General features: G+C 36.3%; 5 protein-coding genes across 7 annotated transcripts in view; 2 read left to right on the forward strand and 3 right to left on the reverse strand.

Moving 5' to 3' along the window:
- Positions 1-709: 709 nt before the first annotated feature.
- On the reverse strand, positions 710-3,018 carry LOC106331533 (probable SAL3 phosphatase). The gene is made up of 8 exons (XM_013769912.1): positions 2,812-3,018; positions 2,446-2,521; positions 2,287-2,366; positions 1,990-2,195; positions 1,553-1,775; positions 1,386-1,475; positions 1,150-1,303; positions 710-1,049 (listed from the first exon to the last, which is right to left on the reverse strand). Exons 1-8 carry the CDS (start codon positions 2,875-2,877, stop codon positions 859-861), a joined length of 1,086 nt encoding a protein of 361 aa, XP_013625366.1. The 5' UTR covers positions 2,878-3,018; the 3' UTR covers positions 710-858.
- A 2,523-nt stretch (positions 3,019-5,541) lies between these two features.
- On the reverse strand, positions 5,542-7,553 carry LOC106328745 (SAL1 phosphatase). The gene is made up of 7 exons (XM_013767252.1): positions 7,303-7,553; positions 7,063-7,138; positions 6,859-6,932; positions 6,565-6,776; positions 6,177-6,492; positions 5,946-6,099; positions 5,542-5,856 (listed from the first exon to the last, which is right to left on the reverse strand). Exons 1-7 carry the CDS (start codon positions 7,516-7,518, stop codon positions 5,687-5,689), a joined length of 1,218 nt encoding a protein of 405 aa, XP_013622706.1. The 5' UTR covers positions 7,519-7,553; the 3' UTR covers positions 5,542-5,686.
- Positions 7,554-8,161: 608 nt separating this feature from the next.
- Positions 8,162-10,399, forward strand: LOC106335645 (E3 ubiquitin-protein ligase RGLG1). 3 transcript variants are annotated; one of them, XM_013774223.1, is made up of 10 exons: positions 8,162-8,267; positions 8,353-8,436; positions 8,536-8,620; positions 8,701-8,841; positions 8,934-9,047; positions 9,134-9,311; positions 9,397-9,502; positions 9,603-9,721; positions 9,850-10,057; positions 10,158-10,399. In XM_013774223.1, the coding sequence occupies exons 2-10, from the start codon at positions 8,368-8,370 to the stop codon at positions 10,239-10,241; spliced, it is 1,104 nt and encodes a 367-aa protein (XP_013629677.1). In that variant the 5' UTR covers positions 8,162-8,267; positions 8,353-8,367; the 3' UTR covers positions 10,242-10,399. The 3 variants fall into 3 exon arrangements, with proteins under 3 accessions (XP_013629677.1, XP_013629678.1, XP_013629676.1); XM_013774224.1 differs by lacking the exon at positions 8,162-8,267 and having other exon boundaries at positions 8,285-8,436; positions 9,853-10,057; XM_013774222.1 differs by lacking the exon at positions 8,162-8,267 and having other exon boundaries at positions 8,286-8,436.
- On the reverse strand, positions 10,347-17,562 carry LOC106335644 (DNA polymerase delta catalytic subunit). The gene is made up of 29 exons (XM_013774221.1): positions 17,292-17,562; positions 17,095-17,205; positions 16,918-17,024; positions 16,683-16,842; positions 16,391-16,586; positions 16,149-16,284; positions 15,922-16,059; positions 15,667-15,744; positions 15,403-15,494; positions 15,258-15,324; positions 15,081-15,152; positions 14,918-15,004; positions 14,508-14,627; positions 14,328-14,426; positions 14,105-14,212; positions 13,902-13,997; positions 13,742-13,807; positions 13,594-13,650; positions 13,391-13,478; positions 13,230-13,309; positions 13,016-13,129; positions 12,587-12,874; positions 12,260-12,331; positions 11,587-11,661; positions 11,406-11,495; positions 11,158-11,318; positions 10,910-10,977; positions 10,743-10,830; positions 10,347-10,632 (listed from the first exon to the last, which is right to left on the reverse strand). Exons 1-29 carry the CDS (start codon positions 17,560-17,562, stop codon positions 10,545-10,547), a joined length of 3,273 nt encoding a protein of 1,090 aa, XP_013629675.1. The 3' UTR covers positions 10,347-10,544.
- A 6,558-nt stretch (positions 17,563-24,120) lies between these two features.
- The window catches only part of LOC106336519 (protein CHROMATIN REMODELING 24), an 8,045-nt gene continuing 7,768 nt past the window's right edge, over positions 24,121-24,397 (forward strand). Inside the window, exon 1 of the mRNA XM_013775364.1 lies at positions 24,121-24,367. Coding sequence (XP_013630818.1) covers positions 24,250-24,367 — 118 coding nt within the window. The 5' untranslated portion in view covers positions 24,121-24,249. The remainder of the gene's footprint in view (positions 24,368-24,397) is intronic.

Below are 24,397 nucleotides of genomic sequence, written 5' to 3' on the forward strand. Positions count from 1 at the left end.
TGAAATGTCAAAACTGTTTATCTAAATCATCCTAATTATTTGATATTTTACCCTAAATAACCGATATTTTATCCAAATTATCCGAACTACCCGAACTATCTGAACCCGAACCGGATCCAAATGAGCACCGAACTTTTTCCGGATATTTTTCGGTTCCTACATTTACTATCCGAACCGAACCGAACCGAAAATAGGTCAAGTACTAAATGGATCCTCTAGCCCCTATCCGAACTACCCGAAATCTGAAATACCCAAACCGAACCGAACCGATACCCGAAATACCCAGGGCTATGTAGAACTATTAAACGGACTTTTGTATCGGTCATCATATTTTAATAAACTCTGAACAGGACAAGAGTTATCACTAATCGTCAAGCATTAAACAAATCAGCTGTATTCCAACTAATCAATCTACTAATCTTCGCCCTATATGTTAAACATTTATACAAGAAGCTTCGCAGAAGTTTGTTATATTCGTTTCATAATTATCAATTTGATTCTTCTTTCTTATATGCGAAAGGTCCTTTTTAATTTGTCTTTTTATAGTACCTGACAGGAAAAGAAGCATTGTCTTTTTATATTCCCATGCGTTGCAATCAGTTAGCTACATACGCATTTTCATTTTCTCCCCAAGATTTAGTTAACTTCACACAATCGCCCCCAAACGTTTTTCAAATTACATTAACATAAACAATTAGGAAAATTATACTATTCAAAAGAGGATTAGTGTTTTATTATATATATCAGAGTTTGAGTTTTAATTTTTTGTTTTCAATGATAGTAGTCTGCTGTGTGAGAAAAACACAGAGAGAGTAGACCCCAAAGGACAACAATAACAAGGTATATTACAGTTGCGTGTCAGTGAAGTTTCAAAGAAGCAGCTTTCTCTTCTTCCTCCTCCTCTTCTTTAAGTGATTCCCTCACCGCTTTCAAAAGCCTTGGCAACAGTTTCTGCGTCGTGACAACGATACCTCTCTTGTAATCAAGATACTTCCCTTTCGAAAAATCCAATGGATTCCCTGCTGCATCAGTCACTTTGCCTCCAGCTTCTGTAAGATAAACAAATTTCACACAACGCTTTGAGATCCATTCATAAACATTGGAGAGCAAAAGCTAGTTAGATAAGAGGTTTAAAGGGTGATTGATTACCTGAAACTAGGATTGATCCAGCGGCGTGATTCCATATTGATTCGGGTCTAGCTTTGCGGGTAAACCTCAAGTACACCTCTCCATCACCTCTAGATAAAGCTGCATACTTTGTCTGACTGTTGATCTTTATTGGAGATTCCTTTATCCCCAGTTTCTGTCACAGACGCAAACAGAGTCAGACTCAGACCGAAACACAAGAAGATATATACATGGAGTGTGTGAGGAAAGATGTTTACCGTAGCAATGGTGTTATGGATAGGGACAGGTGTGTGGTATGACTCAAAGAAACTCGCTTTGGCCGGATCATCATTGCTGCTTACCTCCACCTGATAGCGTACGAAGAGAGTCAACAACATTGAGCAAAACATATAGAAACAGAGTGTCTCTCTGAGTAGGGTTTTACCTTGACAGGAGGAGAGTCGAGAGCATTGAGTGACTGGACATAAGCCCCAGTGCCAACCGCGCCAAAGAAAAGGCAACCCACTTTCTCAGGTGAAGACTTGTTTGCGTTAATACCAGCAGCAGTAGAAGCCAAAGGAAGCTTAGGACAAGCCATTACACCAAGCACTACCTTGCCTTCCACCAGCAATGCTAATCCTATTGCATACTGTTCTCCTCTTATAAATCTACACAATTTCAGAAATTCAAGGGTCATAAGTAAAGTTCTCTGAACTAAAAATACTCAAATGGCAGTTCAGTGATGTCTGTAGTTAACAAAAAAAACCAAGACAACATATACTACAATTCTGAGACTGGTTACAAAGAAGTTGCAATTGCAAAACAAATCCAATTACTAGTAGCAAGTAACTCTAAATTGCATTCTAAAGTAAAAGGACTGACCCTCTGGTGCCACCAATAGGATCCAAGACCCAATGGCGACCCTTGGGGCCTCCTTCTGATTTGCCAGAGTCAATGGCGGTGAGGACATCATCGGAAGACAAAGGAGAAGAAGCGTATGATTCATCAGATGCAAGAGTATCTTTAACAAGCTCTGTAATACGTGCCAAAACTGTCTCAGCAGCAACTTTCCTCAGCTCAGCAGAATCCTACACACAAATTAACGTAAAAAAGAGTTGTCATAAACGTGGAGAAAAACCCAGCAATATATATGTATATGTCTTGTTTGCAGTTAGGCACCTCTTCAGCCACTAAAGACACAGGTTCATTTTCATTCTTGAGTTCCCTTTCAAGAACAATGCTAACCACAGCCTGAGACCCTGAAAGAACATTCCTTTGGTTACATTTACGAGCCAAGAGAGAGAAAGACAATGAAACAAAGGTTAAGACTTTGCAAACCATAATCAGCAACAGTGACAGGACTATCATCTGATTTGTTCCAGACGTCAGACACCAACAGAGATTTCCTCACTTCCTGGAAAAAAAAAAAAAAAAAAGATTCAGCCTCATAATTAGATTAATTAATCTGCTGCACAATTTATGATCCATCAGATTCAAATATCAGTTGACGATTTTCCAAGGAAACAACCCCCAAAAAAAAAGTCACATCTTTTCTACAAAAGAGAGAGTTTTTAGAAGAAAAACAAAATCTGACTCTTTCCACTCGAACACGCATCATCGCAATGTCATCGAGATAAAACGAAAATAAATCTAGAAATCAAAGATGATGATCATCATCAGAGACGGAGACGATAGTGATCGTACGTTGCTTAGGCGAGCAGCGAGAGAGACGGCTTTCTTCGCAGCAGCAAGCATCTCATCATAAGACATTTCAAACACTAGAGAGGAAGAAAGAAGGACGAAAGAGAAGAAGATAGACTCTCTCTCTCTGTGAAAATCTCGATTCGTGACGATATGAACCCAAAAACCTCTCGCGACTCTGAACCAACTTCTTCACAATTTTCACTTATTTATTCCTTTTTAATACGTGAATATATATATATATATATATATATATATAGTCATTCTTTCTTTATTAAATTCTTATTTATTGTTTTTTGGGTTTATATAATAATATTATTTTCACATCTCAACCGTTGTATAGAAAGAAGACTAGTCCCCCTACCGTTGGGACAATGAAAGTTTCCCTCACGTTGTTTATATTTCCCTTCTCTTGTTTTATTCACAAAATTTTTACATAAATTTACAAATTCGCCTACTTATATGTATGTATAAGAAAATTCACCTACTATAAATAAATAACTGTTTTCTATTATTATACTCTGCAAATTGTAAAATGCCTTATCTTGTAAGTTACAATCCAGATGCATTTATATTTAAACAATCCAAGAATGAATTAGTCCAATAGAAAGATATTTTTCTTTAGAAAGAGATATTTTTTGAAGTAACAAATTGTAAGCTCCAGTATCTTTTAAACAGTTAAATATAATGCTTCCTTTCGTAGGTGAGCATAATATCATGTTACGTTCTCTCTCTGGCAAGAAATAGTATTTGATTGTTACCTCTCCATTTTATATAATTACCAAATTATTTTGTTTAGCTTGACCTTTTTTAAAGGGCAAATCTCCAAAATAACACATTTCTAAGTTTATATCACAAAAATAGCACTCAAAAACTAAAATGACCAAAATAGCACCTTTCTAAGTTTATCCTTTGAAAATTTTAATTTTTTTATTTTTCAAAATTTGAAATCTTATCCCCAAAACCTCATTTCTCAACTCTAAACTCTAAATCCTAAACTCTAAATCCTAAACCCTAAACTCCAAACCCTAAACCCTAAACCATAAACCCTAAACACTAAACTCTAAACCTTAAACCCTAAACTCTAAACCCTAAACCCTAAACCCTAAACTCTAAACCCTAAATCCTAAACCTCATCCCTTAACTCTAAACCCTAAGTTTGTGACTTTTGATAAAACATTAAATGCTATTTTTGTGACTTTTGACCTTGAACGCTAGTTCGGGAACATAAACTTGATTTAGTGCTATTTTTGTATTTTTGTATTTTTTAAAAGAGCTTTCACTCTAAAGTTTATGCTTTTTTTTTTTTTTCCTTTGCAAACGGAGATAAAAGAGGGAGAATAGGTTCCTTCTTTCATTTTTATAGTTAATTAGACAGTAGTGTCATCTTAATAATTGACCATACAGCACAGCAAATTGCTTGCTTATAGTACGTTGGATATGACATGTGAACCTTTGTCCGGATCTCGTCAATTAGAGAGGTTGTGTCACTGTTATCATTAGCACAAAAAAAAAAATATCTTCACTAACAGAAGGTAAATAAATATACCATTCACATTAAAAAAGCTTGCGTGCTAGTACTAGACTTATACTCGTCAATTTTTATTGTTTAAATTTGACTTATAAAAAATATGACCGAACGAAAACGAATCCTTCATCGTGAATGGGAAATTATTTTTGGGAATAAAATCTAGAATTTCAACTTTAATCTTATGGATTAAAAGATAGTACAAAATAATCTATACTATTATTTGCGAAGTAATTTTTAGCAACAGAATTTTCACGTTGAAAGTTAGAGCGGTTAATATCCATAATACCCTTAATAAATTATATATTATTAATTATATATATAATCAAAAACGAATTTTTATTAATAATATTAATTTTTTTTCAAAAAAAATAAGATAATTCTTATATATTGTGTTGTTATCTTAAAACATATTTTTCAATTATAAAATTTTAAAATAAAATATAAAACAATTATAATAAATTAAGTAGTTAAAGTCAATGTTATTCTTAATAAATTTTAATTAAACATATATATTTAATTAGATTTTTGTCATATATATATGTTAGATTTAATATTTTGAAAACATAAATAATAAATTATTATGCTGGTTTTTAAATTAATAAAAAATAAACTAATAAATATTTGTAAAACTATTAAGCCCGTATATGCGGGCAAGACACCTAATTGTAATTATATAATCCAACGATTTCTTATGTTTCAGGATTGTCGTAGATATCCCGGGAGGCACCAACCCCTCGAAAGGTATGAAAATAAAAGTCAAAACTAAATTTTCGATTTTTGAATTTTAATTGTTTCGCTATTTTCTGGAATCTCTTAATTATTATTTTTCTTAACTTTTTTTTACAAATGAATTTCACTTTTTAACTCACTTTTTTAACTCACTTTTTTAACTCGCTTGCTTAGATATGAAGTAACGTTGGTGTGAGAGCCACTAAGAACATATGATAATGGTTAACTATGTCCACGAAGACGTGTTTGAATCTAATTGAAAAATCAGATACACTAGTTATATATATTTATACGGTGTTTTTATAAAAACAGTAGCATGGAAAGATTCTGCCAACGCGCTTACCCTTTTTTTATGAAGAGGATGAGAAAGTAGATAACGCGCTCTAGACACGTCGGGGACCGTAAACTAAAAGGCCTTTTCTGCCTCATAGTGGCCCAAACTAAATACTCTTGATCATGTTGCACTCGGCCCATATTAGACATATATATATATGTTTTATTTTAAAAAGAAAATCCAAGAGATTCTCACTATGTAATGAAGAAACATGTTTAGCTGTAGTGGTGAAAGGAAGTGAAACAAGAGTTACAGCAAACACAGAGACACTAAAGGAGAAAGAATCAGAGAGATGAAGCTTTCTCTTGCTCGGCAATGGAGTCACGAACTGCTTTCAAAAGCAGAGGCATAAGCTTCTCATTAGCAACGATGATGCCAGTGTCCAAATCAAGATACTTGCCTTTCGAGAAATCCAATGGCTTTCCACCTGCATCCGTCACGATTCCACCCGCCTCTGCTCCCAAAAGATATTGCATTCATTATCAAAATCACATTCACATTCATTATAAAAAAAAAGGGAGAAAGGCTTTATTATAATGTTACCAGTAACAACAATAGCACCAGCGACATGGTCCCAAATCTTTTCACGGTATCCTTTATGAGGGAACCGCAAGTATATAGCTCCATCTCCTCTAGACAAAGCTCCATACTTTGCCTGGCTATCTATCCTGACAGGTGGCGCTTTCACACCGAGTTTCTATATTATATACCAAAGAGACCACCAGTTAGTTACTCGCTGGAATCACATGAGAAGGTAAGGGAGAAGCCACTTACGTTGGCAATGGAACTGGATAAGTCGTGAAGAGAGTGAGCTCCTTCAAACGACTCGAAGAAGGATGCCTCTTCAGGATTCTCAACGCTAGAGACATTTACTTTGACTGGTTTGGATTTCGAGTCTAAGGGCTGCATGTATGTCCCTGAACCAATCCTAGCATAGAAGAGGCATCCGGTTTCCTCTGAAGAAGAAGAAGAGTTCTTGGTTCCTGCTATGGAAGCTAATGGCAAGTTTGGACAAGCAAGCACACCTAACACTACTTTCCCTTTCTCCAGCAATCCTAGTGCTACAGCATACTGATCTCCCCTCAAAAACCTAAACAAGCTTAGTGTCAAGAACACACAACATTTGATCTTTGAGGGTAGAATAGATAGTTTAAGAACTTACCCTTTAGTGCCATCAATAGGATCCAAGACCCAATGTCGACCATTAGGACCACCTTCAGATGTGCCACAGTCGATGGCTCTGAGTAGATCATCTGTGGTTAAAGTAGAGTCAATGGCTTTGGTTAGATCCTCAGTAGCCAAAGTGTCGTTGACGAGTTTCGTTATGCGTTCAAGAAGATCCTCAGAACCATCCTTGCGTAGATCCGCTGAGTCCTGTAAACATAATTTAAAAAGACAGTGTGAGTCATAAAACAAACAAAACTCAAGATAAGTACTGTGAGAGAGACATACTCACCTCTTCAGCGACCAGTGAAAAGGGTTCAGAAGTGAGTTCCCTTTCCAAGACTATGCTGACAACTGCTTGTGAACCTGAAAACTCAACACAAAGGTCAGCTTAATTACTCTAAAGATACAACAAAGACAGTGTTACTTGTCTAAAACCATTGGCTTATGTAATTACATTTCAATCTCAGAGAAGATTGAAAGAGAAAAAACTAACCATAATCAGCAACGGTGACAGGACTTTTATCAGATTTTGATTGAACATCTGATTGCAACAAAGCCTTTTGAACTTTCTGAAACAAACCAAACAGAAGAAAAAAAAACACATTCTTTTAGAGAAAACCTGAATCACATATCAATACACATTCATCTCCAAATCCAGAAACTGGAGTCGAAACTGGGAAGATTACAAAATGGGTTTTCGAAAAGAATCAAACTTTAGAATCAAGAAAGAGACCTGACAGAGACGAGCTGCGAGGGAAGCAGCTTTCTTAGCAGCGTCAAGCTCTTTCTCGTAAGCCATGGATGAAACTACTCTTAGAGTAACAAATGAAGGAGACGACTTCCTTCTCAATACAGAAACGAGACCGTTCGGTGAATATCTGAATCTCGAAACTGATGCGAATGTCTGAAGCGGTGCCTTTGCTGTTCGAAAGCAATTTATAGATGACATCTCTCTCCTTTTCAACAAGAAGAAGATAAAATTGTCTTCACATTTTTCTAATTGCAATCTGACAGTCCATTATTATTTTCAAAATATTCCGTATATACCCTCGTACTTATTTATTCTCTTAAATTAAACCCTAACTTTTATTTCTATTTAAAAAGACCACAATTGCTCTCCTTGTTAAGTCGTTCATTTAGTACCAAACCTGAAACAACAAAAGCTGAGGGTCAAAAACGAAAATCAAAAACTTTTAACGTTCATAGATTGGTGGTTGTTGAGTTTGTGGTGCTGATGGAGAGATCGCACGTGGATGTTGTGTCGGAAACAAAGTGAAGATTATAGGTAGCGAAGGGCTTCTCGATTAGTTGAAGCCCAAGATGATCAAAAGCCCATTTCTTATTATATCTTTAGAGACGAAAAATCTGACGACGGCTTGGCCACTATAGTCTATATCCATCCACATGGATATTCTATTCTTCATCTAGACATTTGTTTAACAAGTTTTGGGTTTTCGGATAATTACATGATTAATGACCAAGAGACAAAAAAAAAAGACCAGATTTTTCAGATTTGATGTCGTGTTTGGAAAGCAAAGTTACGTAGTGGTTATTTGCGGGCGCAAGCAAAGAGGTCATGTTTCACGATACAAACAAACCTACTTTTATGTCTTCTTTCTTCTTTTTATTCTCTACAATCTCCAATAAAAGTATTATTCTACAAAAAGTCTTCTTGGTCTACCTTCCCACAAACTCAAGGTTTATATATACTTCCTTACTTATATATCTGTTCTTGATTTTGCGAATAATATATCCTCACTTTGACTCGGTTCTTGCGGAGCAGAGCAAGAGCTTTCCAATGAACAGATACAATCAACGTAATCAGCAACCTTCTTTTATTGCTGATCATTTCCACAGCTTGGATCAGGTTTCCAACTTTCTTTTACTTCATTTCTTGATTTGTTTATTTATAGTTGTTGAAGCAAAGTAGTAATGAATTCATAAGAAGCCTTGTTTTATTTATTAGGTGATAACTTCTTTGAGAGAAGCTGGACTAGAATCCTCAAACTTGATTTTAGGAATTGACTTCACCAAGAGCAATGAGTGGACAGGTGATTTATTTAATTCACATGTTGATAAAAGATGACTACAAATGGTTTTTGGTGTTTTTATGTTCTGACTGTCGTTGCAGGAAGACACTCATTCAATAGAAAAAGCCTTCACGCCATTGGTAAAAGACAGAATCCATATGAGCAAGCAATATCCATAATTGGCCGTACATTATCTCCATTTGATGAAGACGACCTTATACCTTGTTTCGGCTTTGGAGATGGTTAGTTTCTTTAACTTAATCTTTCAAGACGAAGATTTTTTTAAAAAAAAAAACCTAAATGGTTTTTATTATATGTATTCTTCCTCATGCAGTAACAACACGAGATCAATATGTATTCAGCTTTTATCCTGAGAACAAAAGCTGCGATGGATTTGAAACCGCAGTTAAAAGATACAGAGAGACTGTTCCACATTTGAAGTTGTCCGGTATTTGTGTCTACACACCAAAGAGATCGGTTTAGTTTCTGGCTTAATCTAAAACATTTATCATTTTGTTTTCCTCTCTCGCTCAGGTCCAACCTCGTTTGCACCGATTATTAATGCAGCCATCGACATAGTGGAGCAGAACAATATGCAATACCATGTTCTTGTCATTATAGCAGATGGTCAGGTCACTAGGAATCCAGATTTGCCATTTGGTCGGCTTAGTCCACAGGAAGAAGCTACTATGAACTCCATAGTGGCAGCTAGGTAAACAAAAAGACTATTCAATAAGCTCAGATTCATGGTCATTGTTTCTTCATACTAATGTTGTTTGATATATATATATTTCCAGCCATTACCCGCTGTCCATCGTCTTGGTTGGAGTAGGAGACGGACCCTGGGACACAATGAAACAGTTTGATGACAATATCCCTCACCGCAAATTCGATAACTTCCAGGTAAAGTATTACAAACCTAGAATAGCAATCTCATTGTTTCTTTTATGTGATATGATTGAATATTGATGATGATAATTGCAATACTCTTTCGTTTTCACAGTTTGTGAACTTCACAGAGATAATGTCAGAGCACAAAGACGCAGCTAAAAAGGAGGCTGCTTTTGCACTCGCAGCTCTAATGGAGATTCCTTTTCAGTACAAGGCTACATTAAGTCTCGAGTAAGTGGAGCACAAGTTTGAATTTTGGGGGAATTTACCGTAATAATTATTTTTTTTATAGACTTTCTTGCATTAGATTCTTGAAAAGTTTGGCAACTAAACTGACTTTTGATTGTGCTTGTGAACAGTAGAAAACAAGTGCGTGCTTCCCGTTTGCACCACAAGCCACTCCCTCCACCACCGGAGGTCATAGAGCGTGACAATGCTGTTAGAGCAGTGCCAAATCCAGTAACAGAAACTGCAGAGAAAAGTGAAAGAACGGCTCCAGTAACACAACCGGTATGCCCGATTTGCTTGACGAAACCAAAGGACATGGCCTTTAGCTGCGGCCATACTGTAAGTGAATGAATATATGCAAATATATTAAAAACTCTTGCTTGCTCCATAAACAAGATCGATTTTGTGATATCTCTGTGGCTTTTGTTTTCATATGAAGACGTGCAAGGAATGTGGTGTCGTTATCAAGACATGCCCAATGTGCAGACAACCTATCACAACGAGGATAAGGCTGTACACTTGACTCGATGAGGCAAAAGCCCATATAGTTTAGGCAGCTAAACTCCATGTCCATACTTTTGTGTACCATATTGAATAGTTCAACCAGAATAATAATAAAAACCTAAAATCATGACCTGCAGTAGTTTGTAATAAACGAAAATTCTTAACTTGACAAAAGAATGCGAGAAGAGTTTTCTTTCTGACAGTAATAATCAACAGCTACGCGCACAAAGAAGCAAAAGAAGTTCCCTCACAAAGCCGATCTAATGAGATCTAATGAAACGGAAACTTACAAGAGCAAAGAAACAATCGAAGCTAAAAAAACTTAGAAGCTCCAACGGTCGAGTTGTTGCTTGGCTGTGGCCATGTCTTTTTGTGCTTTCATTCTCCGGTAAAATATTGGACAATCTCGACTGTCAAAGACCAATAAGAAATCCCCCAAAAAAAACAAGTTGGATCAGTATCAATTTACCTGTGAAAAGACACAAAATTAATGCATATGCCGATGATATAGAAGCAAAACCTGGTGCATAAGACATCTTGGTGAAGAGAGCCTTGGCATTCCTGACACTGTGTCCACAGCCTTCCAAAGAGCTCTTCTAGGTCCGACACTGAGTACAAATGTTTTTCAGAACATTAGTGATGGATCTAGAAGTTTATTCAGAAAAAAGAGAGGAATATGTAGCTTACCCTGTGACACGTTTTTGCAGTATAACTCGGCTTCTCTTCCCTTGCAACGTGCACACAATGTTCCAGTGCTGGTTGAAGTTAAAAGCAAAAAACTCGATAAGAAGATCCCACATATACAATCAGATAAGCTAGAGACTAAAGGGACAAAGGAAGTAAATGATAAGGAACTTTGAAAACACAGAATCAAGTAGAACTTGCAGGATCCTAATATTCCTGAAAATTTACGTAGGATATTAACCATAAAGTACCTGATCGGCACTTTGCAGCCAACACAGCTCAGTTGTTTCTTGGCAAATCTCATTATGCCGCTGTTCGAAGGAGTAGTAATTGATATTGACCTCATGTGATCTCCATGGAGAAGTTCACTGCTAGCGTTTTTTAAGACCGGGTCAAAAATCCTAAGAAGCGGCTGAAGACATCATCTGCTTTAACCTCCACGCACCAGAATAAAAGAGTAGATAAAGAAACTTATAGGAAAGCCCCATTTCTAACTTACCTTGCTAATCTGATTCTCTATGTAGTACTTTGGGTCTATAGGGATGTTATTCTCAAGTACGTAGATCGGATCTTCTGACTTTTCATAACCCTATTTGGCATCAAAATGAGATAAGTAGGTAGAATAGAAATGATCTCCACATCTTGCGGAAAAGATAAAGTAAGGTTGATATGAAAGCTACCTTGGCACCTTTGGCTGCTGTAATAATAACATATGGTACCCGGTCGCCAACATTTGGCGCTGTAGCAGCATCCCTCTGTCACACATGAAAAAGCAAACATCTCTAGTTGTCAAATTTCACATGATAGATCATCAGACTCTGTAAAACAGAATGATATCATATATTCACAAAAACGTGAATGAATGAAAAATATCCCTGCACTTGTGCACCTACTAGATGACACTTAAAGAATCAGATAGGTATTCTAAAAGCCAAAACAAAATCAAATTTTAGCATTTTTCATTTTTCAGTTTGCGGGTGTATGTCAATGTGATGCTGAAACTAGAGAAAGTAAAGGAATGAAATTTCCCCTACAGACGTCTTTATTCATATATTTCGATGAATGGAAACTAGTCAAAAGTTATGTTAAAAACTAGTTATGTTAACATGTAGATTAAGAAACGCTAAATAATTGCAAATCATAGATAAACAAAAAGTGATAAAGAGTAACACAAACCTTACGCATGCGTTCAAAAGTTAAATGAATGGAAACTTATTCATATATTTTGATGAATGGAAACTAGTCAAAAGTTATGTTAAAAACTAGTCAAGAGTTATGTTAACATGTAGATTAAGAAACGCTAAATAATTGCAAATCATAGATAAACAAAAAGCGATAAAGAGTAACACAAACCTTACGCATGCGTTCAGCAAGCTCACCATGAGCTGATTTAACTTCATAATCATCTCCTGTTTTAGTTAGACCCTATGATTTGAGAAACGCATCAGTAGCATATAGGTCGATTCCAAAAGACTGCTAAAAATGAATGCTTTACAATCAGATCTAAAGACTTCTAATGAATCAAAGCATCACTAATTTGAGCTTCCTGTTCAGTAGCCTAACAGTTAATAATCGGGGAAACATAATTTTGAATAATCTCATATGTTTCTTGGTTCCAGATAAAGCGAAAAAATATCAATGCTAAAGGAATACCATACCAGGCAAAACATATTAATGTACCTTAGTAATCACCAAAAGTGATAAGTCGATACGGTTCATGAGAAGATCCGCAATTGTATTTTTAACATACTCAGCTGCGCCTTGAACATCTCTATCGATTAGTATTTTGTTAAGACTCTCAGTGACAAGGTTCTTAACCAGTAAACAATTATCCCTTCGTACTGTCTCGATTCCCTTGGTGTCCATTTTGTCAAACTTTTGAGGATTAGTCCACACCAAACCAGCATACCTCTTCTTGTTGATCAGCAAATATGGAAAATAAACCTTCTCAAACTCCAGTTTGATAGGCTTTACGACATCATACAAAATCAAGAAACGAAAAACGATTAGCCTGTTAAAATTTGCATTCAAAATATCATGTAATCTTCCAGACCTCCCATGGATTAAAGAGATGTTTACAATATGCTCCTAGCAAAACCAATCACTCACTTTGATAAAAGTTCCACTAATATATTCTGCAGCTTCCTTCCCCAAGGTCATCGCAGCTTCTACATCTGGTACGCCAAATTGCACCATTACTGAATCCGTGTCTCCATAAATGACCTAATACATGATTTGTCCATCAAATTCAAAAAAATCTAAGACCAAGTTTATGCTTCAGTCAGATTTTTCAATAACACGATTTAATCAATTGAAAATGTACCTCTGCATTGTATTCATACCCTCCCAATGTTGTGAATTTATCTTCCACGAATTTCTTTGTTTGTTCAATCATCTGACGACCTTCAAAAAGATAGACATTCATCAGATTAATCATAGAAAAGTACGTGTCTACACAAGTTGTAGCGTTCACAAAAGAAATACCATAGCTAGTCACGCTTGATGATATTTCTAAGCAAGGTAACTGCCCAACAGTGGCTCCTGTAAACCCGTAGACAGAATTTGCACTGATCTGAGACAACAACAGAAAAGGATAAATTACAGGGAAATATTTTTCATAATTTCCGAACATATTAATCAATTTTCCAGAATGGGCAATATAAATAAACTGGCAGTAAGAAGTTTACCTTTAATGCCAATTGTCTACCATCTAAAACAGCCTTCTCAAGCGGATCCTTAGCCTCCTATTAGACAATACCAGTTTTGCTAGTAATTGTTAAAAACTGCATATAAGTATGCACATATGACAAGAGTTTCTACAGAATCACAAGTTACCTTTAAATCTGCTTTAGCTCTTTTACGGGCAGTAATGAGCTCTTCAAGAATCTCTGGAAGTATACCCTGAAATAAATTATTCGTTTTGCTCGTAAACTGATATATTTCCTGAAGAAAGTACCAACAGAATTTGAGAATAATCAATCCAAAAAGTGGCAACCTTTTGTAAACTTTGCTTAACAAATGTTTCCCCTGATGGAGTTTTATTGATATGCTCAGGTGGAAGATTCAGTTTGCGCACATCTTCAGGTGTCACCTACAAGGATAAGAATATGGGAAATAATGATCGCAAATTAGTAAGATGTATGAACAAAGGATGATAAAATAAATAAAACTTAAAAAGAAAATGCCTAAAAGAATTACCAAGGTGCAGTAGCACAAATTATATGCCATCATAATTGACGGGTACAATGAAGCAAAATCCAGAGTTGCAATTGGCTTTTCATAGAAACCTGTTCTTGCTTCTAGAACCTGGTTATCATTTTAAACATCCAGAAACAGATCACTGCCATGTGCTTTCTCAAAATATAGAAACTAATACAAACGAGAGGAAGAAAGTAAATGTTACACCCGTAAACCAACTTACAGTTGCGCCTTCAAAAGTTCCTTGTTCAGACCCTGACTGTTTAGCATTCGGAAGAACCATGTTCTTCTGTTTAGCTTTCCTAAGAAGCTGAGATAGAACCTAGAAACAAAATGTGGCGATACAAAATATCAGTCACCATACTCAACTGATAATTTAATCCAAGTATCAGTTGAAGCCTACCTTGATACTCTGTCCTCTAGCAAGAAGAAAAGAAATAGGAACACCAGTCACACGAGCCATTTCGACATAATTATATATACACATCAGTTTGTCGAGAAGCCGCTGAGGGAGGTATGCATCCTGTAACAGCAAAGAAGATCGTAGTTAAGTTTTTACATTTTCATAAGATTCAAGTGGTTGACTATTAACAGAGAAAACGTAACTGAGACCATAAATAATGAGACCACCTAGTTTCTGCAATTAACAAAATGATCTCTAAAACAAAAAGGAAAAATCTTGTGACAACATGCAATAGGATCTTAAGCTAATAAGACAAGCCTGAAAACTACTTAGAAACTCTTGTATATATCTAACAGCAGGCAATGCAACAAGACATGCAACAATACTCCAGAATAAACAAAAGTAGGTACCTTCAAACAATAAACAGCAAGACGCCTCCTGGTTTCCGCATTCCCATTCTGAAGATCGGTTATTATAGAATGGTGGACATCCTCTTTCTGTAGAAGACAATCATGTTAGCCACACAGCAAAAGGGAAATAATCTAAAAGTCTAAGCGTGATTACTCATTTCACCTGCTCGGATAGAAAGTGAGCTGAGACAGAATTCAGCGAATAGGAACTTAATTTGTGGTCTCTGTGTATAGCCTGCGACAAATGAAAGAAGAGGTAAGTTGATGTCTCTTTGCAATGAACTACAAGGAAAAAATCTAACAATGGATCAACCAAAAATAATATGCCTGGGAAAGAAACCTGAAAAAGGTCAAACTGAAATCGTCCTTCAATTGTGGTCTCTTTACTTTCCCTTGTTCCTTGTTGTCTGAAACATGGTACGTGTTACTATGGGAAGTAATATATTAAACGAATTGAGTGTAGAGAACTCATGAGCCACGAAAACCTTGATGAAAACGTTGAGTCCCTCATCCGGACCCTACTGTTCTTTACACGACCAAGAAGAGGAAATTCCTCGATTCCCAGTGCTGCAGCTCTCTGAGAATCAGAAAACAGCATATTTTCCAGGTAAAGATTCGTGATATTCATGTACCATTCAGCGCAGTAGAACATATCAACGTATTACATAGAATGCTCAAGAAATGTAACAGCATGCTTCTTTTAACCAGATGATCCGAAAATAAAAAAACAGAGGTCAATGTTCAAGTACCTCAATCAGATAAGGTAAATCGAATTTGCAGATGTTATAGCCAATGATAATATCAGGATCAACATCACGAACAAAATCCTGCAACCAATACATCTTACCCATCAGCAGAATACATGCTTCACCAAACCCACCACAAAATTCCAGTGCCAACATAAAGTTAACTAAATCATTTACCGAGTCCTTCCGGAAATTTTATATTATAGAAAGGGTAAACTGTAAGAGAAAGATGGTAATGAAAGAGGTAAAACGAATTACCTTCCAAGCTAGTAGGACCTTTCTTTCTGTTTCAAAAGACATAACATCTACTCCTACGATTGGAGCACATGAGTTAAGAGTCATGACATTGCGTATAAATGGTTGATCCTCTCCCTGAAGAGTTACAAGGTTGGCTATCTAGAAAAGCAATGGGAATATTGTTTTCAGAGGGATGATATCAAAGGGATCAAATATTGAGATACAAAATCATAGCAAAAACAGCTAACCTGGATCACAGGATCATGCTTAGCCTCTGGAAAGTGTCCTTTACGACCAGCACACTCAATATCGAAACTTAACACACGGAATGGAGCCATTTTTGAGTATTCACCTTCTGGAGCATGACTGATCAAATCTGAGTACCTAAACCCCATGTTAAAGAAAGTGATGACATAAACTAGAATCTGTTACTATGACAACACAAGATCTTGCTTCGAAAAGGAAACTCAGAGAACTAAGATGAGGATACAGGCAATGAAACTCCAATTGGCAGTATGACAAAGTCCTTGCATCCTTCTTATATTTCCCAGCAGGCACTTCGATCCAGTTTCCTCCCACGATATCGCGGTCAACCATGAAACGTAGAGCAAAAACAATATTGCTCTCATATGTTTGGAAGCTCTTCATACCCAGTCCATCAATCTGTATGCCTCTATCAAGGATGCCTGCCAATGTAATAGTTGCATTCAGAACAGAAAAAAAAAAAAACAAGTAGAGCAGATAGTAGACATATAAAGCACAAAACTTTTGGAAAACCATACCGCGACAGCTAGCCACCATAGTCGGTAACGCAACAGTAATCTTGAGAAAAGTTTGGGACTTTTGCTGTTGGTAATACATAATGCTTTTCTTTTGCACCATTTCTATATGACGAACGAACTTCGGAACGTTGGCATTCTTATTGGATTCCCTCATCCTTCCCTGAATTAAGCAATGAATGTTAAGAAAAAAACTAGAACAATCTCAGAGATTTTGTTTGGCCTTGAAAGTAAATACCTCAAGACTCTGATGGAAACGAGAGATATCGTCAGGGCCCATTCCAGGAGGGCAAGCAATGTAAAAGTAAGGTTCAAACCCATGAACAAAGCAACACACACTATGACCTGGAAACACAAGAGTTCATCAATAAGCCTCTCGATTTACAAATCGCGTCAAGAATGGTTAAATAGATACCTTCTCTGGTTACCCCAAAGATCCTGATGACTGCAGCTTGCCCAGAGGAACCAGGTAAAAGCTCCTTGTGAATCTCCTTGATTACATAATCAATCTCCAATTGCTGAAAAACTAAGAGCAAAAAATCGATCGAAACGATAAGCACTTCCCCAGCAATCGAAGAAACCCTAGAAAAAAAATCAATCGAGTTAACATACTGATACTCTGCGAGTTCGCGAGATACGCGGGTGAGAGAGGAGGCCGAGCCCAAGTGGATGAGCGTGCGGATAGGGCTTCACGCTCTTCCATATCGCGAAGGATTAGGGATTCTTCGTCGATTTCGTCCACGAACACATCCTCGTCCACGAATTCGTCTTCTAGGGTTCCGACGACTGGGGACGGTGACGGAGTACCCGTGGCCCGGTGTTTCCCCGGGGGTAAGGTAGTCGACGGAGGCGGTCGCTTTTTGGAGTTTCCCCCTCGATTCATTGTTCGATGCGCGGGAAAATTAAGAGAGAGAGAGGAAAGAAGAAAAGTGCGTGATAGGTCTCTGAATCTCTGAGAGATGAGAAAGGGGGCGAAGATTATACCACTGTGATTCCCGCCAGTTTTAAGAGTTTTTTACTATTAGATTAAGACATCATAATCATGGTTTTTTTTAAGAGTTTCTCGAGTTATTAACACGTAAAGTCCATTTTCAAGGTTTTATTACACCGTAGATCAGTTTGTACACAGTTTTTGGTGGCTAATTACAATACTAACCCTAACTATAAGAAAACCTAGTTGCTGATTTAGTTACCTTCTACAATTTTTTTGTGTGTTTGAATTTCAAAACCTTACATGAATCAGATCTACTTTTTTTTAAACGGTAACAATTTAATTTATTTTGACTTATATGTAGGTGACAGAGCTTCTAAAAAAAACGTGACGGACCTCAAATAGCGAGTTCCATTCCGCTGTGGTCGTCGTGCTTGGGACCAAAATTGTGGCGGCTAGAATCGCCATGGTTTCAGTCGCGGAGCACCGGAGACTCCGAAGAGAAACGTGATGGAGAAGCCGGAGAGCTCCATTGTCCGTAACCTCAAACATTCTGACTTGCAAATAAACATTTTTCATTTGGACCAAATTTTAAATATGCACTTTAGCCTATGTTCTATGTAAATGAGCACACAAGTAACTTTAAATGCATCTTTAAATTATTAAAATAAGCTCAATGAAATGCTAAATATCATTAAAATATTAAATATCATTAAAATCATAACATTGGAGTATGAGTCATTGTGTACATTGTTGTTGTGATATATGTATATAATCATATGTACACACAATTTATTATCCACAATCTATTTACACATGGATGCATTCCAGACCATGGTTATGCAATTATGTATGCAAATACAATTTTCTATTAACAATTTAATGTTATTTAAATAATTTAATCTGATTAATTAAGATGCAATAGTAACATCTAAGTGTTCATATTGTACACATACATATATATCATAGTGTACATATGTACATCAACTTCAAAATGTACATGTGTACACTATATATGTTCTTTTAGATATAAACAAACTGCCCCACAATTGCATGCAAACAAGCGTGTATATGTGTACACATGTATACCTTAAATGTAATGTACACACGACATTTGTGTACGAGCGAGTTTCAATGTATACATGACATGTACGAGCGACATGTGCACACGACATTTGAGTATAACTTAAATGTAATGTACACGGGACATGTACGAGCGAGTTTCAATGTTGCTCAGCGATAGATTTGATATTTTCGAACTCTGTCTGTAACTCACTATAGGCTCGGGAAACAAAGAGAAGATGTGTACGAACGATATATGGTTTAGTTAGGTGTACACATGTATAGCTTAAATGTAATGTACAGACGACATTGATATTAATTTAGTTATAAGAATGATACTTGAAAGTTACTCAGTGTGTCAAATATCGTCAACGTGTACAAATATATTTTATTGTTGTACAGTATAATACGAAAAATCACATATACACCGATTCATTTGTACATTGCTAAAATATGTAATAATTTCGATGATTTTGAGTATGGTTGCTAAAAAGATGCATTTCAATGACTTTGGTTTCAGTCAAATTTCAAAGATGCCCCGACCCTGCGTGTACGTGAGAAGAATGAAAAAATCACATGTACATTGTGTTAACATTATCGTGAGTTCACGAAGTCACAGATTCTTAGTTATTTAGATAGAAAACCTACAAGAAGCAAATATGTGTACAGAATCACTATGATGTATAATACAAAATTAGGTGTACACATGTACAGTTTGAAAGTAATGTACACACAAACTTTTTATTTTGATTTTTTGATTAATGATGGAAATTTACGAAAATACTCGTCTTCTTTCTTGGTCACTGTCGACCAGAAACCCTAATTTCCGCCTTTTTCACCTATTTTCACGATTCTTTACATTTTTCACTAGTTTGTTCTATGTATTTTGTCCAGATATGATAGATTTCAATCCTAATTCATAGCTTTACATTTCAATCCTAATTCATGGTTTCAATCGTGGAAGAGGAGAGCTTCGACTTGGGAGGGTTTCAGGCGAGTTGACAAGTGGAGAATGCGAGGAGATCGATGGAGAACGTGACGAGATCGATGGAAATGCGGCAGATGATAAACGTCGTTGAGCAACAGATTTGCCGGAGATGAGTTGAGGATGATGATTGGAGTTGTAGAGCACGATGGAGACGAGCACAAGGCAGGAGGCATGGCGGCTGGTGGTGCAATTAAAGCTTCAGCAGCCAGAGAGAAGCACATATCGGATCGTGACGGGGCCGGAGATGAGCTGAGGATGATGCTTGGAGTTGTAGAGCACGATGGAGACAAGCACAAGGCATGAGACATGGTTATTTTTTTTAGATCTAGTTATTAAAAAATAAGATATGAGAAAGAAAAAAGTAATATTGATTATGATTTAACTAGAGAGTAACTGAATTAGTTAGAAATCAGGGAAGATATTAGAGAAAAGTGTCTTAGTAGAACAAACTGACCTATCTTTATATATAAAAGAGACTTTTAATCACTCCTGGTGCTGCCAACAGGGACGACACGTCAGAAATTTGTTGCACGAGAGGACGACACGTGTCCAGCCAATGAAACACACCGTTTCATTTATTTTTTTCTCGAAATCTGATGGGTCTGGCTTCTTATTTTGTCTGAGCTTTAGCTTTATTGAGCTCATACCACTATAAGCGTAATATGATGTGTACGAAACGCGGCGTTTCTTATTTTGTCGTTTCATCGATCTCCTTTCTCCGCCGACCGCCTTAGGAGATTATAGGGCTTCCATCAATTCATTCGTCTCCTTTCTACTGATCCAGAAATCGATCAGTTACGGATTAATTACTATTAACCTCTGGCCTTCAATGTCTTCTCATCTACCCTTGCTCGCAAATCTTCCATTCGAAACGGTTTCTCTGTTATTTAACACCATCCTTCCATCATGGATCCCCACTACGTATTCATTAATTTGCCTCACATAACTCCTCTGTTAATCCCAATTTCTAATACTATAAATAGGGATGCAGAGCACACCCTAATCTCATCGTTATTTACCATCTCATGCTTTCAAAATTGAAGCCTGGTCATTTTTAGAGAGGCAATATTACCGGGTTAGTTTGGTTTTGGGAGGCAGGGAGTGTGAAAAAGAAGAGGAGCTCATGTGGCCTAACATGTCGCTGCTTGATGAAAAGGTTCGCCTGTAAATATTAAAATGGTTTCTTACGTTTTCGTAGCAGAATGTTTCTTTATTTGTCGTTGATCTCTTAGCATGTTGTGAATTGCTTTGTGGTCAAGGTTGTAATGGAATTTGGGATCGTGATGGTAAACTGATTTTCATCTATATTGTCGTAACTGGTTCTATCACCGCTTCTATAATCTATAGGATTCTTCAAAATGTGGTCTTTTATATCTACTTGTGTTAGGATCTGACAATCTGGTCCATAATAGGGTTCTAGCTTAGCTCTCCCAGGTTATCTCATTATAAAAATTGAATCTGACAGTGTCGTAGTTTCCTTACTTATTCCAACTCTGTTTTGATTCAATTGAAAACCATATCATGTGTAGATGCTCCCCGCACCTGCAAGTTAGAAATGGTTGTGGCTACACATGGTATGTGTACTTACCTCTGAAAATTTTACTTCTATGAAGAAATTAGATCTTTTTTATATGATAGCTAAAAGGTGTAGCAAAAGATCTTTAGGAAATTAGAACGAGCTTTCAGCATTGACAATCTCAGTTCAAATTACTTATTTTGATCTGTAAAAAGTATTTGGAATAGATAATTCATGTTTTACTAAGATAATTCATTATTTGATGTTTCAGCTCTTCTTCTTTTTTTTGAACAGTATGTTTAACTCTTCTTGCAGACTAGTGCAACAGATGATCTAGAAAGGATATTGGCTTGCATCAAATGTATTTCCTTTACACCTATGCAACGGCCTTAAACGAATTGAAATATTTGAAACAAAGTCTATAACTATACATTAAGTGTTAATGTATAATATAAAAAGTTAGATTTACACTTTCACTATTTTACTCAGTTTTTAAATATCATATTCAGCCTAACATAAACCGTAATGAAATGCAATCATGACCCCAATCCATCCATACAAATGATAATCACGAGAACCATAAGTCTATTTTTAATAACCCAATATAGTAAACCATAATTAACCAACCAATTTTGGATTTAAAATTGTCAAAAAGCTTACAACGAGCGCACCACTTATACCTCATCCACCCATTATAGTATGTTATATGCCGCAATCAATTAACGTAGACACAAACATCGAAATCAAACATAATTAATCTTAATTAGCATACTTAATCTTTTTATACCGTAACTTCTCAAAAACCATAAACATTATTATACACTTCTTTTGCAAAAGTTTCTATAACACACACAAAAAGAAAATATAAAATTATAAAATTATATTTATTACACGTAACGTACATCCCGCGCGTAGCGCGGACCTACCTTAGTTGTGTTAATAAAAACATAAAACTGCTTATGAGTGTAATTGTTTCTTTTTTTAACCTTATACCAATATTTTGAAACCCGACCCGGACACTGAACCAGAATATTTCCTGGGTCACCGGTTCGACCGCGGACGAACCATGAGTCAATAAATTCATTAAAATTAATATTGTATTTCTATTAAAAATAAATATTAGAAAATCTAATATGAATAATACTCTCAAAATTTAATTCCAAAAAACTAAAACATCAAAATTGTAATAATTGTAATAGATTGTCAATAATAAAAATAAATTAAGTTAGAATCATCTAACTGGATATTTTTTCTCTAACTGGATATTTTTTCTCTTCTTGCTCTCACTTTCTTTCAGTGTTTGCATAAACTTAAATCGCACATCTGTCGGAACCTTCGTACATGCATCAGTATCCCCTTTCATACCAGCAAGATGATGTTTCATCCTATTAATACCACCTCCTAGTTTTTTTGTGTGACAAAATCCATATTCTAAAACCAGTTTTCCTCTTGAATCGTTTGACTGAATCACATAGGACCATGCAATATCTTTTTTTTCTCGGACCGAACGGTTTGCAGCAGCTATTTCTTCGTAGTTTTCCTTAGGGCCAGTCTCCATTGCCTGTAAAAATCATACACAAAGTTTTATAAAAATCATGGGACAAAGGAAATATATAGTGTTGTACAAAACAAACAGAACATGACACATCATTATGATTAAACAAAACAATAGTCACAAAAAAAAAGTCACGCAGAACATGATTCATGTCATATGGTATTGCATAAACAATTATAATAAGACTACTAACTTTGATTCATACAAAACATATCATGATGAACAAATAAAAACTATAAACCTAGTCGGGGATACAGAGTATGTGAGACAGCCGCAAGAAAGATAATACTAGGAAATTGATAAGTGAAAAACTGAGAACTTAATCCTTTTATTTGGAATATCCAACCGACTTTAGTATCACAATTTTTTAAAAAAAAACCAAAAAGGTAAATAAAAGTTATCCATCGGTTCAACCGGTGTCCGAGTTTTAACGGGGTTTTGCGGATTTTACCGGGTTTTTAATTAGTGGATTTTTTTAAAACCCAAACCGGAATACATGTTGGGTCACCGGGTTTACTGGTCTGACCGCGGGTCCGGGTCAGGCGTGAAAACACTGCCTTATACTGTATGTAAAAAGATTTTATTGACTTTTCGTGTAAATCGAAACTATATTCGGTGCATGATTGCTTTGAGAACGGGGCTTGTTTCGGCCTTTCAAAAGGAATTGGAAAGGCCCGGTCCATTTAAGACCCATATTAGTGGTTCACAGTCGCAAACGCTAAAAAACGTAAGTTCTGCGAAAGCGTTGCAGTGCACGAGAGTCTCCCTTTGTTAGAGACCAAGTCAAAAACAATTGTATTTTCTTTTCTTTTTCTTTTTTGCGTTTCGTCTGTTGAATTTGATCTTCTGTACTCGAACTTTTGCTTTGTTCTTTTTTATAAGTTCTGTATCATATGACTTTTTTTTTTTTGCTAAACTATGACATTATTTTTTGAATGAATAAAATTAATTCAACCCAAAAAAATCGTTTTTTACAATATGTAGCCCAAAGTTGAGATCTATCAATCACCCCGACAGAGAATGAGTTCACCTTGTACCAAACAATCTTTCGATTGCCATTTCAAACCCCTTCCTTCCCGCATCTCGCATTGTTTCGAAACCAATCTGTTTATCAAATACGAGGTTCGAGGGTATGTAAAGCCAAAGTTCAAAAAAAAAAAAAAAGGTTCGAGGGTATGTATCATATGACATTAAATAGGATTAAACGAATATGCTCTATATACACACATACTGATAATACGGTGCCCCGCGCCTAAAACAATCCAGCAACCAATGATGTGATAATACATAGAACAAATTAAAAAAAAAAATCAAATTAAAAGCATAATCTGAAAAAGAAAAGGAAAACAATATTTTATTACCGTTAAAACAGCAGATACGCAGCCACTCGGCATTAATATGTGTATTGGAACTCTCAGAAAATCTTTCAAATTTCAAAAGCTCCAAGGAAAGGCGGGATTCTCTCTCCTTTATTAGTACAAAATCTCATCATCGGGAGACGCAAACACATCTGTGGCGATGGCGGAAAACACGACCAGCACTAGAAGAAAGCCTCAGAGCTTGAACGATCGTCACTATCGTCTCCTCCAGGATCTCTCTGCGCCTCCTAAACACGCCCCCTCTTCTTCTTCCACCCGTACGAAACTCTTCCTCCTCCTCGATTGTT

The sequence above is a fragment of the Brassica oleracea genome, chromosome C3, assembly GCF_000695525.1.
Source record: "Brassica oleracea var. oleracea cultivar TO1000 chromosome C3, BOL, whole genome shotgun sequence".
Lineage (NCBI taxonomy): Eukaryota > Viridiplantae > Streptophyta > Magnoliopsida > Brassicales > Brassicaceae > Brassica > Brassica oleracea.